Below are 15,423 nucleotides of genomic sequence, written 5' to 3' on the forward strand. Positions count from 1 at the left end.
ATGTCACAGGGACTACATCATAAACAGTGGCTTTAAGGTGTATCAGGATTTATCATGTTCTTCACTCTAAATGTGTGCATAATTTGCAATAAGAATTGCTACTGTACATTGTAAGATAAAGCCCTTACAAATTAAAACAAGCTATTGAGTCCATCACCCAATAGCTTGAAGAAAATGTGTTTACTGTTCTAAAGTAAGAATTGGGGTCATTTTCTTTATACACTGAGTTACGTCAACTGGCTATGAGAAAGACTGCTTTAAAATAGTGGTTTCACTTTTCAGATCCAGAGGTTTTATAATATTCAGGTTGATCAGACAACATAAATGTGGTTGTGTTTGTTTGTAAGACAGATTGTTTTTAACCATTAGATAAGGCCAAGGTAGTTGTTCCCCCGTGCAAATTCTTAAACATCTTTATTTCCAAGAAAGACAGCTTCATGAAATACATTCACACATATACAGAGTAAATGTGGACACCAAATAATCATAATCAAACCTACACATACCAGTGCAGTTTGTCCTTTTCTCTCCACAGTGTGTTGGATTGCAGACTTTATTGTTTCGAGTCTGGCTCTCAAGGGCTGGGGTGTGAATAAATCTGATCTGGTCCGTCTCTGTTGTTTTTTTCCCCTCCAAACATTCTTTTGCATTTTTCTACCCAATTCCATTCGCCGTTGTGCATATTTACACAGCATGTTCAGCAAGACTGCGCCAGCGAACTGCATTCAGAAACAATTAGGAGCATTTATATGATCATGATGTTTTGACTTCACTTTCAAATGTTTGAGAAGAGAAGCTTTTTGGCAAATTCTGGCCTGAGAGTATGGCAAACATCACTGCTTGGCACTTTTCAAGAATTTGAACCCATATAGGCATTTTCATCCAGAGCTGTCATACACAGCTTCTGACAGATGTCTAATAATCTAAAGGTGTATTCACACTTCTTGATGTATATGTCTTGCTGGCCTCCTTCTTAGTCATCTAATATTTATTCAGGATTTATAGCACAGGGAGGAGAGCTTTCAGTCTGGTACAGATTCTGCAAACATTTGGGCAGAACAAAGAAAATATGCTTTTGTTGTGAGTGTGAAAACGTGTGTGCAGTTGGAGCCATGGAAGTACTTCAAGGGAAAAATGTTAAACCAAGTGCAAACTGAGACCCCCGTGCTGGCTGCGAGAACACAAAACGAAGATATGTGAGTAAGCACGTGCATAAAAACAAAACAAAAATGCTTTCTGCACTTTTTTTTACATTTGATATCTCTTTTGGTCGCACACCACTGACTTTGCACTTCAAGGAATGGCTGATAAATGACACAAAAACGCAACTCATCAGTCACTTTCACATGTCACACACTTGAGCACATGCATAGACAACACAAGCACGCCGAGCAACAGAAGACGCGGCAGAAGGTGAGCAGACGTGGCCAGCAGAAGGAATTCATCAGACTGACGTTCCATGGACTCTGGAGCTTTTCTTTCCTTCTATTTCCTCCTCAGTTCTACATCAGGGGACATTCAAGCGTTGTGTCACAGTCTCTCACTGTTAGCACACTTCCCCCCCTCTATTTTTTTTTTGCTTGTCTGACAACGTGATGACAAATCCATGGGGCTAGAGTACATGATAAAGAACGATTCATCAGTCACAGATACGCATATGGCGAGCAGGTTGGATTCCAAATGCTGGAAAAGTGAAAGTTGTCAGTGCGCAGCTCACATCAGATAAATCTGCAAATATAGTATACTGGGGTCACTGGGCTACAATTTATAAACCATAATTGAGTCTATACAGTGTGGTTAGCACTGTCACCTCACGGCAAAACGCCCCTGGGTTCAGATCTGCTGGGTTGTTTCCGTTTCAAGTTTGTAAGGTCACCGTACATTTCTCTCCGAGTACTCCGGCGCCCTCTCAAAAACAATCATGTTAGTTTAATTGTTTTTTCTAAATGGACCATAGGTGTGAATGACTGTCTCCATTTGTTATTTAATGTTGATATGATCCACAAGAGGATCAAATAACCTTCCTTTTAAATAAAAGGAATATACGGCCTCTTATCCAGCCCTCTTAAAATGTCCATTAAACTCTAAATGAATTATTGGCAGTCTAGCTGGACTGTGGGTAATGTATACACTGCATTTTAAGAGCAATGCTTGAAATAAAACAGAGGATATCCATGTTTAGGCTGCATTCCTGCACACATGCTCATGTGTCCGTGGTTTTCTTGCTAATTTTTCCTTAAGTTAAAAATGTCAAAATGTTCTTTTTTTAATCAGTCTGTGTCGTGCTCGTTTAAAATCCTAAAAATCTAATGTGCATCACCCCTAAAAACAAACAAAAAAATGAAGCAAAAACAATGGAAACATTTCTTGAACCCAATATTTGAGATTCAGTGCATTAACTGTCAGTGACAATAACAATGACCCCTCCTCTCCCCGGTCTTTCACACAGATAAACACAAACCCATATTGTAATAATCAAATCGTGTGCTCTACTACTTTACAAAAACATTATGGGAGTGAACCTCGTTTTTCAGCCAAACCAGCACATTCCTCACGAAGCTGCCCGCCGTTGCAGAAGTTGGGAAACTGAGTGAAGAAATAATGGAATGAAAGAGAGGCCTGATTTATTCCATCTTATCAGTCCAACCAAACCCAGCCCTGTGAAAGGTATAAAATGTCCTGACATGTGAAAAAAAATAATTAATTTAAAGAAGGCAGCTGTACTGTGTAAAATGGGGTGGGGGGGGGGGGGGGGGGGGGGGGGGTGTCATTCTCCAATCTTGAAAGCAGTGGCACAGTCAGTGGGACTGGGTGCAGAAGGCCGCCATCCTCAAGAGAAAACACACTGCCAGCAATGGTGAGCCTCACTCACAGATTTATAGGCTACAAGCTGTCTCTGTTGCCGTTGTTGTGTATTAACAAAAAAGAAAGGGCGGGAAGGAAATGAAAATGTGGATCAGATGGGTTTTTTATTTTGAAGGCTGCTGATGCTGAGTTTAACCACTGGGGAGCGTCTGGGACTGGATAAAGTAGCTATAACAACCCCCTTGTTTAAACTCTATTATTCAGACTACTTTTCACTGGGATGTTATTATTAACTGCACAAAGCAACAGGTAATAATAATCTGAGGTCAAATTTAGTGATATCATCAGCACACACATATGCCCTCTGCGTCCACACAGCTGTTGCAGGTTGGTTGCTTGGCTCTCTGCTGCTTTACATTGCAAATACACCCGTGTTTACATTTGCTCTGCACTGACAATGGTCACTATGGGTTACCTTGACTCACAACACAGGTAACCAATGAGATCTCGCAGCATGGGAGGGGAGGGAGGGGTGCGTGTGTTTGGGGGTGGGGGGGGGGGAGGGTGCTCAGTTCTCTGGAAAAAAGAAAAGAGGAAGCGTGAACTGACAACGACTAGAAAAAGAAGAAAAAAAAATCACCATGATCTACGCTGATCTGTGATCTCACGTCTGCGTGACGCACTCTCTCTGGTGGCTAGACACTGACAGGAGGGAACTGATCCCACGCCTGTAAGCAGATGAAGGTTCTGTGTTTGCCAAAAGTAATGAGAACAATTTCCGTTTCCCTCTTGGATCTTGCAGGCAGCTGCTGCTCTGTCACATACAGGCACGAGCTGTAAACACAAAGGTAAGCAGACTGCTTCTTATTCCATACAACAGGCCTACTACTCTGTATAGTATAGAAAGGAGACACAGGAAAAAGACCAAAAGAAAAAAAGAACTAAATATAACAAAAGAAAATGTTAGAAGACGTTTGGGTGTATGACTGTATGCTGCATGACATGTGCTGAAGAGAAAGTGAAAGTACTTTTCAGAGAGTGTAGGGTTTTGAGCGCGGCTGTTTGACTCTCTATAAATGCTGTGCCAGAAAATGTAGATTAAAAGAAAGAAAGAAAGAAAGAAAGAAAGAAAGAAAGAAAGAAAGAAAGAAATACCTTTCCAATGATTTACTTTCAGTGACGGCTAAACCACTCACGTTTGCACGCGAGAGAGATTGTAAAAACAGTATTGCGACCACCTCTGCTGTTCTCTGGCAGACCATATTTTACTGCATTCATTTAACAAGGCCTGGTTACCCCAAGCAACAAGAGGGGCTTATCAGCTGCTGCCTCTCTTACCATGCTGTTATCAGCCTGGCCTAGTTCACGCACACACATATATATAACACTGCTCCTTTCTGTCAAACACACCCGCACGCTTTCTATCTCAGTCTCTGACTCTCTCTCATGCGCACACACACGTAAACTGGGGAATGAATGTTATGGGGGGGCTTATCAGTGTCCTTAGGGGCCTGGCAGCCACTTCACAGACTCAGATCCCAGTGCAGAGGCCACAGAGACAAACCTATGTGACCAGAGTGCTGATGAACACCACATACTGTGAGAGACTGCAGGCTGCAGGGCACGGTAACAATGAACGTATACATGTGGCAGCACAAAGGCAAGGCCCTGGTGGCTACTACTAAAAAAAAAATAAAGAGAGGAAGGGACAAATGTTTCTTTTAATGTGTTCTGTTGGGGTGTGACGAGTGAAACTTCACCGCCTTGTTTACTTCAATAGAACAGAAAATGCAAGCTGCAGTCTTCATGTTTTGTACTTTGCACTTGTATTCACTGGAACTACGCAAGCATGGCAACTTGCCATGCTGTATAACCAGAGCAGACTTGCAGGTTAGGACGTACAAAAAAGCCATTAGTTATGTTCATTATGCAGTTTAGCTTGGCTACAAAAGGCAAAAAAAAAAATGTAAAAAAAACTAATCATAGTAATAATAATTTGAAAATAAAACCATCTTGAAATATGTTAGAGAATGACTAATTCAACTCGCCATTAACTACATTGCATACTAAAATGTCCATTATCAAAAAAACATTAACTTACATCAACTATATTACTAATATATGTCATAATAGGACATTAAACTCTATTTATTCTGCTTAAAATGATATTAAACACAATGGAAATGTTATTTATAAATGGCATTATTTTAGACTGTTACTCTGTTATTCTGCTAATTTACAGTATAAAATTATAGCACCGAGTGCTACAAATGTCTGTTCAAAGTAATTGTTAATTTAGTCATCTTACAAGTCAACAGCACATGCTATGCAACCATTAGATGGCTTAGTGATCAAAGACACAGCAAGCTTCTAAGATAATATTGAAATGAGGCTTAATGCTATTGCAATTGTGTTTGCATAAAAAACTATCTGATAACAAAATTTGTATTGGTAACTTTGCCAAGACGTAACACTATAATAAAACAGGATACCACAGTCAAATCCAGACCTCAAAGTATCATATTATTGCTGTTCTCACACTGCAGGCTTACTTGTGGTTCCTACAGGTTTGATGTAATGAGCATTTCTTCTTCACTCACCTCTTTCCTCACGCTGAGATGAGTGCATTTAATCTAAAATTAATGCATTCAAATAATTAAAATATTATTAAACTCTGGCACTTTCCACCATAGTCTGTCTCTTGCGCTCTCTTTTCTCTTTCCCCTCATCCAGTTGTTCCAGATGGCTGCCCTTCATTGCCGGAGGTTTCTTCCTGTCAAAAGGGAGTTTTTTGTTTCCAGTGTTGCCAAGTGCTTGCCACTAGGGGGTTGTATGATTGCTGGGATTTCTTTCTAATGCTGTAGGGTCCTTAAATTACAGGACAGAGTGCCTTGAGGTGACTGTTGTTGTAATTTGCTCCTATATGAATAAACTTGGATTGAATTGAACTGAAATGAACTCAGGCACAGTCATTAAAAAGCCACAACAACATACCATGTATGATTTACTGTAGGAAAAACACAGTACTAAAATTTTTTTACAATTCACAGAGTGATACTGGTGATATTAATTTTTTGTTACTAAACTGCTGGTTCCAGCCCTAACATCAAGTGATGCATATTACATATGAACAAAAAAGGACTACTTTTCCTTGCTGACTTCTTCTTGAACTTCTCTTGGTTTTGGGAGTAAACTATCCCCCAGTTCGCTAATGTCCCACCTAAATCATTGAGTGCCAAGTGGCTGCAAACATCACAGGAAATCGAAAATGAGAGGACCACTGCTGGCAAAGACATGCTGGCAGTGGTTTGGCGCAGGAACTCAGGAAGCGGTGCCTCCTAACTGAGCTGTGCTTCCTGCGTGATAACTGACCCAAACATATTTTGCCTCTATCTCTCACACGCATACACCAAGACAAAGAAAACCCACACGTTCTCCATCTATTTAAAAAGGAAAAAGAAAAAAAAAGGACCTGCGATACTATTTAGGTTACAGAGGATTTACAGGGTTAGAATGTTTAGAATGGATTATCTTTGAAGCCATTTGGTCACAGTGCCACAAAACCTAAATGTTGGGATGATCTTCAGAACAATGATGCTGAAGGTAAGTGACGGAGTGGCAACAGTGTTCGGAGCCCACGGTAGAATTTTGCAGGAGGAGGCAGCTGTACTGCTAAATTCGCTTAAAGGTTAACCGAAACTTGGGAATTATTAAACAGCGAGTACTGAAGAGAAGGGGTGGCATTAGAAGCAAAGGGAAGACAAAGGAATTCAAGGGAATTAACAATGTTGTGATGGCCAGATACAAGAGGAGGGACAGAAAAACAAGCAACTGGGAGAGAATGAGAGGGAGTAATGCAAAGGAGTTGAGTGGGGGGTTGCAATTTTGTGCTAAACGTCCCCTTCACGGTCATGTCGTGAGGAATGTGCACAAAATGGCCCTGAAAGCCAAAAGCTGAACATTGTGCAAAGACATGATGTTGTCACCCACCCAACCAACCCCCTCGACTCACACCGCACACACAGCCCAGACACACATTTCACTGCAAACGCTTCCTTCCTGTTGCTGGTTTAGCCCAGTTTAGAAGACAGATAAGAGCAAAAGAATGAGACGTGTGACAGAGGGGGGAAGCAAATTACGATGTTCATTTCTCTGCATCTGAGACCAGAGACATTTCAAACACATAAATAAATAAATGTTCGGCAATGCCCAAAAAAGTAAAATTGTTCACAGCCTAATTTTAGCGTCTGCAGGTGTGGTCATGGTGTTTGTTTTTGACTCTAACAGCTCTTCAACTCCCCCACCTCACCCACATATTTTTGTGTGTGCCTCTCTGTTCTTCTCTGGCAGGTTCAGTCAGACCACAGGACAGTTTAGCACTTCCTCATTGAGAGCCGGTGCAGAGTGAGCGGGTGAGCGCTTCCTGTGACGCCTCTGCATCTCTGGTCAATAATTACACTCACATCACTCTACCACTACCAAGCCTCGCTGCATGGAAGGACGCAGGCTGCATCCCATCCAGGGGGAAGTTCTCTGACAAGTTATCTGCGTGTTCATCGGAAGGATTGTCTCCAGAAACGGGACCTGCCTTGATTCGACAACACATCAGACCTCTTCACTTCTTACCAGACTTCAAGGAGACGCTGTGATGCTATCCTCGCCCAGTTAAGAGTTTGTACGTGTGCTTTGGGACATTCAGCCATGCTGCAACAGTCAGAGCTCATCTTTGACTTTGCCAGTGACCACTTTAACATGTCACAGGTGAGTCAGAGCTAGACGGTGATGAACTTCTTTGTGTGGAATTGCTGGCAAACTTCTGATGTCGTCTAATTTCATGCCGTTTTTGTGTCCTGCAGCTGGGGGGTTTCACAGATTGCCCTGCGGTGATTGTAGAGCAGGTTCCACATTCACACCTGTTTTCATATACAGGTCTAGCGTGTGAACAGTCACAGGATCACCAGCAGCTGGTCAAAGGTCAGCACACACACACACGAAGACATACGCACTCACTTCAGCCTTTCTTTACCTGTCAGGCTCACATTTCATGATAGAAGATCCCCTGTCGTCTGCGACACGGTGCAATTCTTTTTTTTTCTTTACAAAAAGAAAACGAAAGTTTCTATTCAAATTTTATTTAAAAAAATTAAAAGTAATTCGCGGTTTTGAAAAAAAAAAAAAAAACAGCCTTGCTTTGCACATGCGTATTCTGCCCCTCGCGCACATGGACCACCCTCCGCTGAAATTCAGGAAGTAAAAAAAGAAAACATTCCTGGCTTGTTCCTGGGGGGGGGAAACAACAGTTAAATGAATCATATTAGGATGTAGACGTGGTCAAAGCGAGCTACAGCACACATGCTATAGCTTGTTCCTCACACGAACATTTGAAAAGTAAGTGATATCGCCGTGTCGGGTTATATTTCCGTCAGTGTTCAGGTTGGAGGGAGCAGCTGAATCGACGCATGGCGAGGAGGAGGCTCGGTTAACTTTAGCTCACAGTAACAGCAGCACTTGTGGATAATTTACAGACACTTTACTTGAACGTTACAACCGTTTTGGGACAGCAGCCCATCTCGTATGTTTCTCTAAACGTGGCGGTTTGTTGTGACAGGCTGTGGGTTTGCTTCTCCCGACGGCAGAAAGTGTTTTCGAGTCCACGACAAAACAGCTGTTAGCTAGCAGATGTTTTCTAGCTCACTGCTTCTTCACGGGCAGCTCATCACACACACAAACAAGATGCGCATAAAAAAACACACACACGCAGATTCCCTTTTGATCATGTTTAGCCTCGAGGACATGCACGTGGGGAGATGTAAGCTGTTAGACAGCACAGCGTCGTTGTGAAGCTAACAAGCACCCGAATATGAGTCTGTCAGTGTTATTTACCTGGACGGAAAGCACTTGAGGTCAAACTGCTTGGAGTCGGTGACCGAGACTCTGTGTCATTGAGTTTACTCAAGAGCTGCACTTCACTAAGCTCTTTGTTGTCTGTAAGAATTCCAGCTTACTCTGTGCTCTTCCATCCGGCTGTGTTTTGGAGGCAAATATTCTTTGGACTTCTATTCTAGTTTTTTTTTTTTAATTAATTATAGAATTGGCTTCATTTGCTACTGATGTGAACATTAATGAAAGTGAACTAATGCTGGAAGAGCTTGTAGCATCTGCATAATAATTAAATGTATTTGTGTTTTTCTTCTTCTTTTTTCATTCCCAAAAGAAGGGAAGTGTAAAACAGAGTGCAATTATTTGCTGTCACGTAAGCCTTTTTTTATTTAACTGAAATCAGCATAGCAAAAACAAGCCAGATGTTTGTTTTTATCCAGCCATCACACATAAGCAGCACATATAAACTATAAACTTTGTGTACTAAGTCATGACTTGGCTTGAGCATAAGCAGTACTTATATGTACCCATGCTGCATTCTGCTCATTAAATATATTTTACCCTGCAAAAGGAAGCAAATGAATAAATACATATAAACATCATCAAAATTATTCACATCAGTACAGCTCAATAAATAGCTTATATTTGGATAACCAAATGCGAATTACGCAGTTCGAAATGTTGTCTTTCATAATTTACCCTCAAAATTAGATATACATCTATTATATATAGCATATATAACCATCACTCATGCATTAAAAATCTCTGTAAACATTCTGCGAGTGTTTAGAATTCACTCTAAATGTTATTGTTGTTTTTTTTTATTTGTTTGGAAAATGAAATTTGATAAAGGATTTCAGCAGTTTGATGCCTGTGTTGTATTTTAAAATGTATTCAGATGTTTTAATGGATGGTGGGTCTGGACTGCAGACGGGCCTGTTTAACAGCCACCCTCTTTTACTAGTGATCCACGCTGTTGTAACATGTGAAGAACATTGTCTGGATTGTCTCGGTGAAACAAAAATTGTTAGTCATCATGTTGTCCTTCAAAACCTGTTTATCTGACTCAGCGTTAGTGATGCCCTTGCAGATGTGCTGGTTTTTGTTGTCATGTCACAGAGGTGACTGTAGCTCAGAAGGTAGTTTTCCACTAATTGGAAGGTTGACAGTTTGATTCCTGGCTGCTCCAGTCTGGTTGCCAAAGTACCCTTGTGCAAGATACTGAACCTGAAGTTGTTGTCTGTCCAGCTAAGTATGAATGCGTGTGAATGTTAGACAGAATGCACTTTGCCATAGAAAAAAATACTTGTGTGAATGAGACATGTATGTATAAAGTGCTCTACTAGAGTAAAAAAGCCCTATGTAGGAGTAAGCTTGAACCAGAGAGCGGAAGCCTTTCTAAAATTTGCTAATATGTTGAGGGTTTTTATATATAAATATATATATATATATATGCATGGTGGTTTTAACCTTTGTGGCTAGAAAGCAGTTGAGTTTACTGACAACAGTTTCAAGTGTCCAAAAGCACATGTTTCGACTTCTACCACAGAACTGTCCAGTCTGTTTTTAATGCCGTGATGTTCATATTCATTTATGCCAAATTTCTAAACGTTATAATTGTTGCTAAACTTTGCCTGTTTAGTTTTATCTCAATAACGTTTTTGATGCCTCTCCCAACAATAAGAAAAAAAACCCCTAATAGTTTGTAAATAGAAACTACATCTGCAGTTACTAAGGAGAACCTGGAAACGCTGTTTAGTAGCTCACTGTTATATAGTTGTAACTATTTGCATTGGACACACTCCAATTTTACATCAACAAAAACAAGTTTTACTCTTTGATAATTCTTTGTGGTTGTTATTTTTTGTAGTGGAGCCATGTGAAAGTGGGGAGGAAGAGACCATGGAGACGCTTGTCTCTCCTGACTCGTTACTCAACATGGAGTGTGCTGACACCCTCTCCCTGGAACACTACTGTAAGCACGGCTGTGTTCACCTCGAGCATGCTGTTTCCTGATTATTTTGGTGCAAGATTTTATTTTTTAGGCATTACAGTGCTGCTGTTTTTTTTTAGCAAATCTGTTTCTGAACCCCTGCAGCGCAGACCTTCTTACCATCGCTTGGCGATGTCATCACTACTCCTGTTATGGGGGAGGAGCTTGTGGGAACTGTCAATCAGTCAGAGTGGTCGTCGTTGCACAGAAACAAGCCTGCGTCGCAGCTGCGGTCCAAAAAGAAAAGTCAGTAACTTTCCTGCTCAGCTTCTTGTACGGCTAGAATTTCGAGGATAAAATGTTTGTGACTGACTTTGGACTGCTTGTGTGTGCAGGCAGGAAACCTCGACATCGAAGAGCAGAGTCTCCCACGCCAGAAATTACAGTAAAGAAGGACAAATACAACAAAGGTATTGTCAAACAGAGCAAGACCTTGTTCCCTATAAAGCCACAGCACAAGTCACTTGACTGCACCTGAAATGATATAAATGTGTGTGCACCTCACCCCTACCAAGTTCTGCAAGTAAAATTATGCAACTGTGCTTGTTTTGGGGAAGCGTGCTATGAAAGTAGGTCTTCACCAAAGTGATTTAACCCAAATCTCATCTGTTGTTTTTCTTTTTCGTTCATGCGCTTTAGGCGGAAACACCCTTTACCTGTGGCAGTTCCTGATGGAGTTGCTGCAAGATAGACAAGTCTGCCCTCGTTACATCAAATGGACTAATCCTCAAGCGGGGATCTTCAAGCTGGTCAACTCAAAAGCAGTGGCCAGGCTGTGGGGCAAACACAAAAACAAACCAGATATGAATTATGAGACAATGGGCAGAGCACTCAGGTACAACACGGCAGCTCCCAGATAGAATTGTAATGTTCTTTGAAATTTCTCTCTCTGTAATTTGAAAAAATAAATAAATAATAATAATAATAATGAACAATCATAGATGTCAAAAGTGCCTTTTAAGGTCATTTATGCTAATTTTCCTACATTTTAACTCGGGGGGTTTTATTAAGCACAACTTGAAAGCAAAGACATAAACAGCCATTAATACGTTTCCTAGCTTTGGCTTTGTACAAGTAATGGCACATTTAAGAGTGTGAAGTAATCATTCAGTTTACAATGTTTAACAAATTTATTAGAATACCACTAAATTAGCAGTATTGTTAATTAGCAAAATTATTTTTTAATGTTTGTGTTTTAATGTTAGTCTATGAGCACACACAAGCATTAAAGCATTAAAAATGATATTTTTAATGCTGAAATACAATAATTGTTGTTAGTCATGAATTTTCAACAGAGCACAATGTTGTTACTTTTTGATTAAGATGCCAAATAATGCTTATTTACTTACATTCCTGAACATAAATAATAGTTTTAGTGCTTGAGCAATATGCCTGATTCGTTCCCGGCTTCTCAGAAAAGTCCGGTGTGTTGCCCCAAATTTGGGTATAAAAAGGTGAATTGAGTTTGCTGTTTGTCTAACACGTAACAATATCATTTGTAGTTTTAAACAAACTTTTGGCAGATTTCAAAATATTTGTGTTTTCTTGTTTTTATGACAGGTCTAATAAATAGTAGTGCTTAATAAAATCAAATGGAAGCTTATTGTACAGTCTACTCGAGTTTGATCCTGCTTGTCAGTACTAATTTAACCTTTTTTCATTTTTAAACCAGTTTAACTCATTTAACTTTTAATTTATGCATGTAAATGCAACTGTTTATCCAATCTAGGCTAGTAAGAAAGGGGCAGGTATGGAACCTAATCACAGTACACCAAGAAAACGGTATTCTGTATTCAGTAAGACAGGATTAAAATGCATCGATAAAAAGTCAAAAATATATTTTTGACAAAAAACAAAAGGGTTTTTTTGTCATTTTAATTTGAGATTTTACAAATGAGACGTGAATAATTAAAAACTGTAGCAGGTTTGAAAGCTGTCGGTTTCTGCTTTTTCCATGCAGGTACTACTACCAGAGAGGCATACTGAATAAGGTTGAAGGCCAGCGCCTCGTTTACCAGTTCACCTCTCTCCCCAAAGACATGATTTACATCACCGATGGAGATGGCATCAAAGAGGAAGACGACGAGGACCACGATGACAACAGCGTCAACGACGAAGGCTTGAGCGACGACTCTGACAGTACCGTATCGTCTAGTGACCATTCAGCGGAGGAGCAGGAAGATTCTCAGCCACCGCCAAAGAAATCGTCCCCCGTCTCCGGCCGCACTCCCGCTTCACAGCGCACCAGGCCCGCTCCCAGGCCCTCAGCTCAGCGCGACACCGTCCTGCGTCCCACCAGCTCCAGTTTGATCCAGGAACAGCATCTGCCTATCGTGTCGGCTGAGATGCTACGCACGCTCCAGAACCTGCAAAAGGTCCAGTCTCTCAAACCCGCCGGTCATGCGTCAGTCTTCAAAACGGCTCAGCTGCTGGGGAGTCTGTGCGAGCGGCAGGCCGCTGCCTCTGCCGAGGTAGCCATAGGGAGAAAAGGTGCGCCGGAGATGCCCGAGAAAAAGTCGCACCCAGGACCAAAAACTCCACAGCTTATGCCTCTGATTAGCTCTGACCAATACAAATAACAGGTGCCCACTTTCTATTGAACACACAGATGCCTGTACACTCCACTGACTCAGGACCACTTACAGGGCTGCACTTTGCTATGACAATGCTGATTTAAAAACAAAGGGACTTTTGATGTAGAATATTATTTTAGATCATAAGTACAGATCAGTGCTTTCTCGCAGCGCTGACAGGAACCAAAATCTCACAGCAGTTTACCTTCTCAGCTTTGAAATCTGATCATTTCGCCTTATTGTCATTCTGTGTAGCCCTTTGTTAAACCAACACCAAAGACAGACATGCACTGGAATCTCTGGCCTCTCTGCACTGCCTGCAGACACTTTCTCTGCTTGCACTTCAGCTCCAGTGTCCTGGAAGCAATTATCTTATCACCACACTGTGCCCTTCGTCTCTGCCTTTTGCTCTCACTTTCTCCTACGTTGTTTAGTTTTGTGTCTTTATGCTATCACGTGCTGAAGCATTCCTTTGCCTTAAAAGTGGCTTTGCACTAATGTTTACCTCTGCTGTATATTTCTTCTGAAGTGCCTGAAGATGTCAGTCCATCCTATTCCTGGTAATCATAAGGGAAAACATTCCATATTGTTATTGTTATTATTATTGTTGTTGTTTTTTAAGATTGCTGCCTTTTTTTGTCTGCATTGTGAAATGTTGAAAACAAGGGATCACTGTTATTTTTTTCAAAGTAGTACTTTAGCACTTGCGCTGTTTATTATTTGTTTATCGACACCATTGGACTCTTTTTTTCTATTTTCTTCATGACAATCACCAGTGAAGTGGCCTTGTAGCCACCCTGCCTCCTGTAAAATGACAGTGCTACTATTTAGCTTTTCCCTTGTGCACTAGCTATCCATATATGAGTGCATATATTAAACTCAGAATCCTCTATCTGTATGCGTCTATTACGCACTGTAGGGCCTCAACATTAAAACCACTGTGCTGGCTGAAGTGAACATTGGTCATTTCGTTACAGTGCAATGTTTGGCTGGCATTCACGTGGGTTTAGCATCGAGCTCAGCGTTGCAGAAGGCGCCAGCAGCGGCATCTCTGCACAAAGCAGACCTACATATTACCAGGCTGGTGGTTTTTAATGTTTTGGCTGATCTTTGTGTACTGTATACCTGTGAAAGCGCCTGACTTGTTCTTTTGATGCCATTTTTTTTCCTTCCCTCAGGTTTATAAAGCATTTTTGTGCTGCACATATTATGTACTCTATGCAAGAAGTAAAAGTGAAATTGTTAGTTTATTATTTTCTCTTTGGCCGGTCTTAGCGTAGGCTCACGAAGCTGGCTTACAAACTTCACCTCACTCCAAATTAAAAAAAAAAAAGCGACTGAAAGTTAGGCTGGCTTTTTGAGAGGCTAAACTTGGCAAAGAGATGCTTATAAAGTAACTGTGCCTGCAGGGAACTCTTATGCAGAACTATTTTCACTTTGTTAAACCATGTTTGTTTGTTTTGGGATTTTTTGCCCCTTGCTTTTCAGTGTGTGTCCTGGTAATGTCTTACCTTAATAGATTTGTAAGCTTGTAGCAGAGTGAGCTCTGCTACAAGCTCCCTCCATGGAGCTTGTTTTTTTTTATGCTGTATTGTGTTTTCTTTCATGCAGTCCAGTGATGTTAAAGCTAATCGTCTATTATATGAAATAAATTTACATTTGTCATTGTGTGAAATCCATCATTGTTCCTTTGAAAGACTCGGAGCATCAGTAGACATGATGAGTGTATATGTCACATTTGAGCAGTGCGTTCGACTGCTGCTTTATTAGTAAAGGCCTAATGCAATGATACAGATCTGCCAGAACTACTTCTACAGAATTCTGACACGATCAGTTTGTTTTTCTTTTTTTTTTGCTGTTGTCAGAAAGGTGTTAATTCTATTTCTGATTTGGCGAAGTTGTTTTTTGGCTTAACACATTAACACTGAACAAGCTGATGTAGGTTTTTCCAACTGATACCATAGTTTGCATCTCTGTTACCTTGTCAGAGGTCAAGCTCTGTGAAAATCTTGTGAATAAAGTAACTGAAGAAAAATGTCACATAGGCTTTTCAAATTGATACCATTGAGGAGATTGTAGGTGGCTTAGGGGTAGCAAATGGCGACCACCAGTCTTTTTAACATACCAATGGTGCTAATCTGAGGTGGCAGAAGTGCAGATACCTCTGTTAAA

At 40.8% G+C, this 15,423-nt stretch overlaps 1 protein-coding gene across 2 annotated transcripts; it reads left to right on the plus strand.

The window, feature by feature from the left end:
- The first annotated feature begins 3,395 nt into the window (after positions 1–3,395).
- LOC146648569 (ETS-related transcription factor Elf-1-like) lies at positions 3,396–13,702 on the plus strand. Of its 2 annotated transcripts, XM_085389590.1 has the most exons (8): positions 3,396–3,653; positions 7,156–7,566; positions 7,662–7,779; positions 10,556–10,660; positions 10,784–10,924; positions 11,014–11,088; positions 11,318–11,513; positions 12,639–13,702. In XM_085389590.1, exons 2-8 carry the CDS (start codon positions 7,507–7,509, stop codon positions 13,255–13,257), a joined length of 1,314 nt encoding a protein of 437 aa, XP_085245716.1. In that variant the 5' UTR covers positions 3,396–3,653; positions 7,156–7,506; the 3' UTR covers positions 13,258–13,702. The 2 variants fall into 2 exon arrangements, with proteins under 2 accessions (XP_085245716.1, XP_085245717.1); XM_085389591.1 differs by lacking the exons at positions 3,396–3,653; positions 7,156–7,566; positions 7,662–7,779 and adding an exon at positions 8,033–8,193.
- Positions 13,703–15,423: the final 1,721 nt, after the last annotated feature.

This window comes from Rhamphochromis longiceps, linkage group LG18, assembly GCF_057381845.1.
Source record: "Rhamphochromis longiceps isolate RC_006_pf linkage group LG18, R_longiceps_female_GT1.1, whole genome shotgun sequence".
Lineage (NCBI taxonomy): Eukaryota > Metazoa > Chordata > Actinopteri > Cichliformes > Cichlidae > Rhamphochromis > Rhamphochromis longiceps.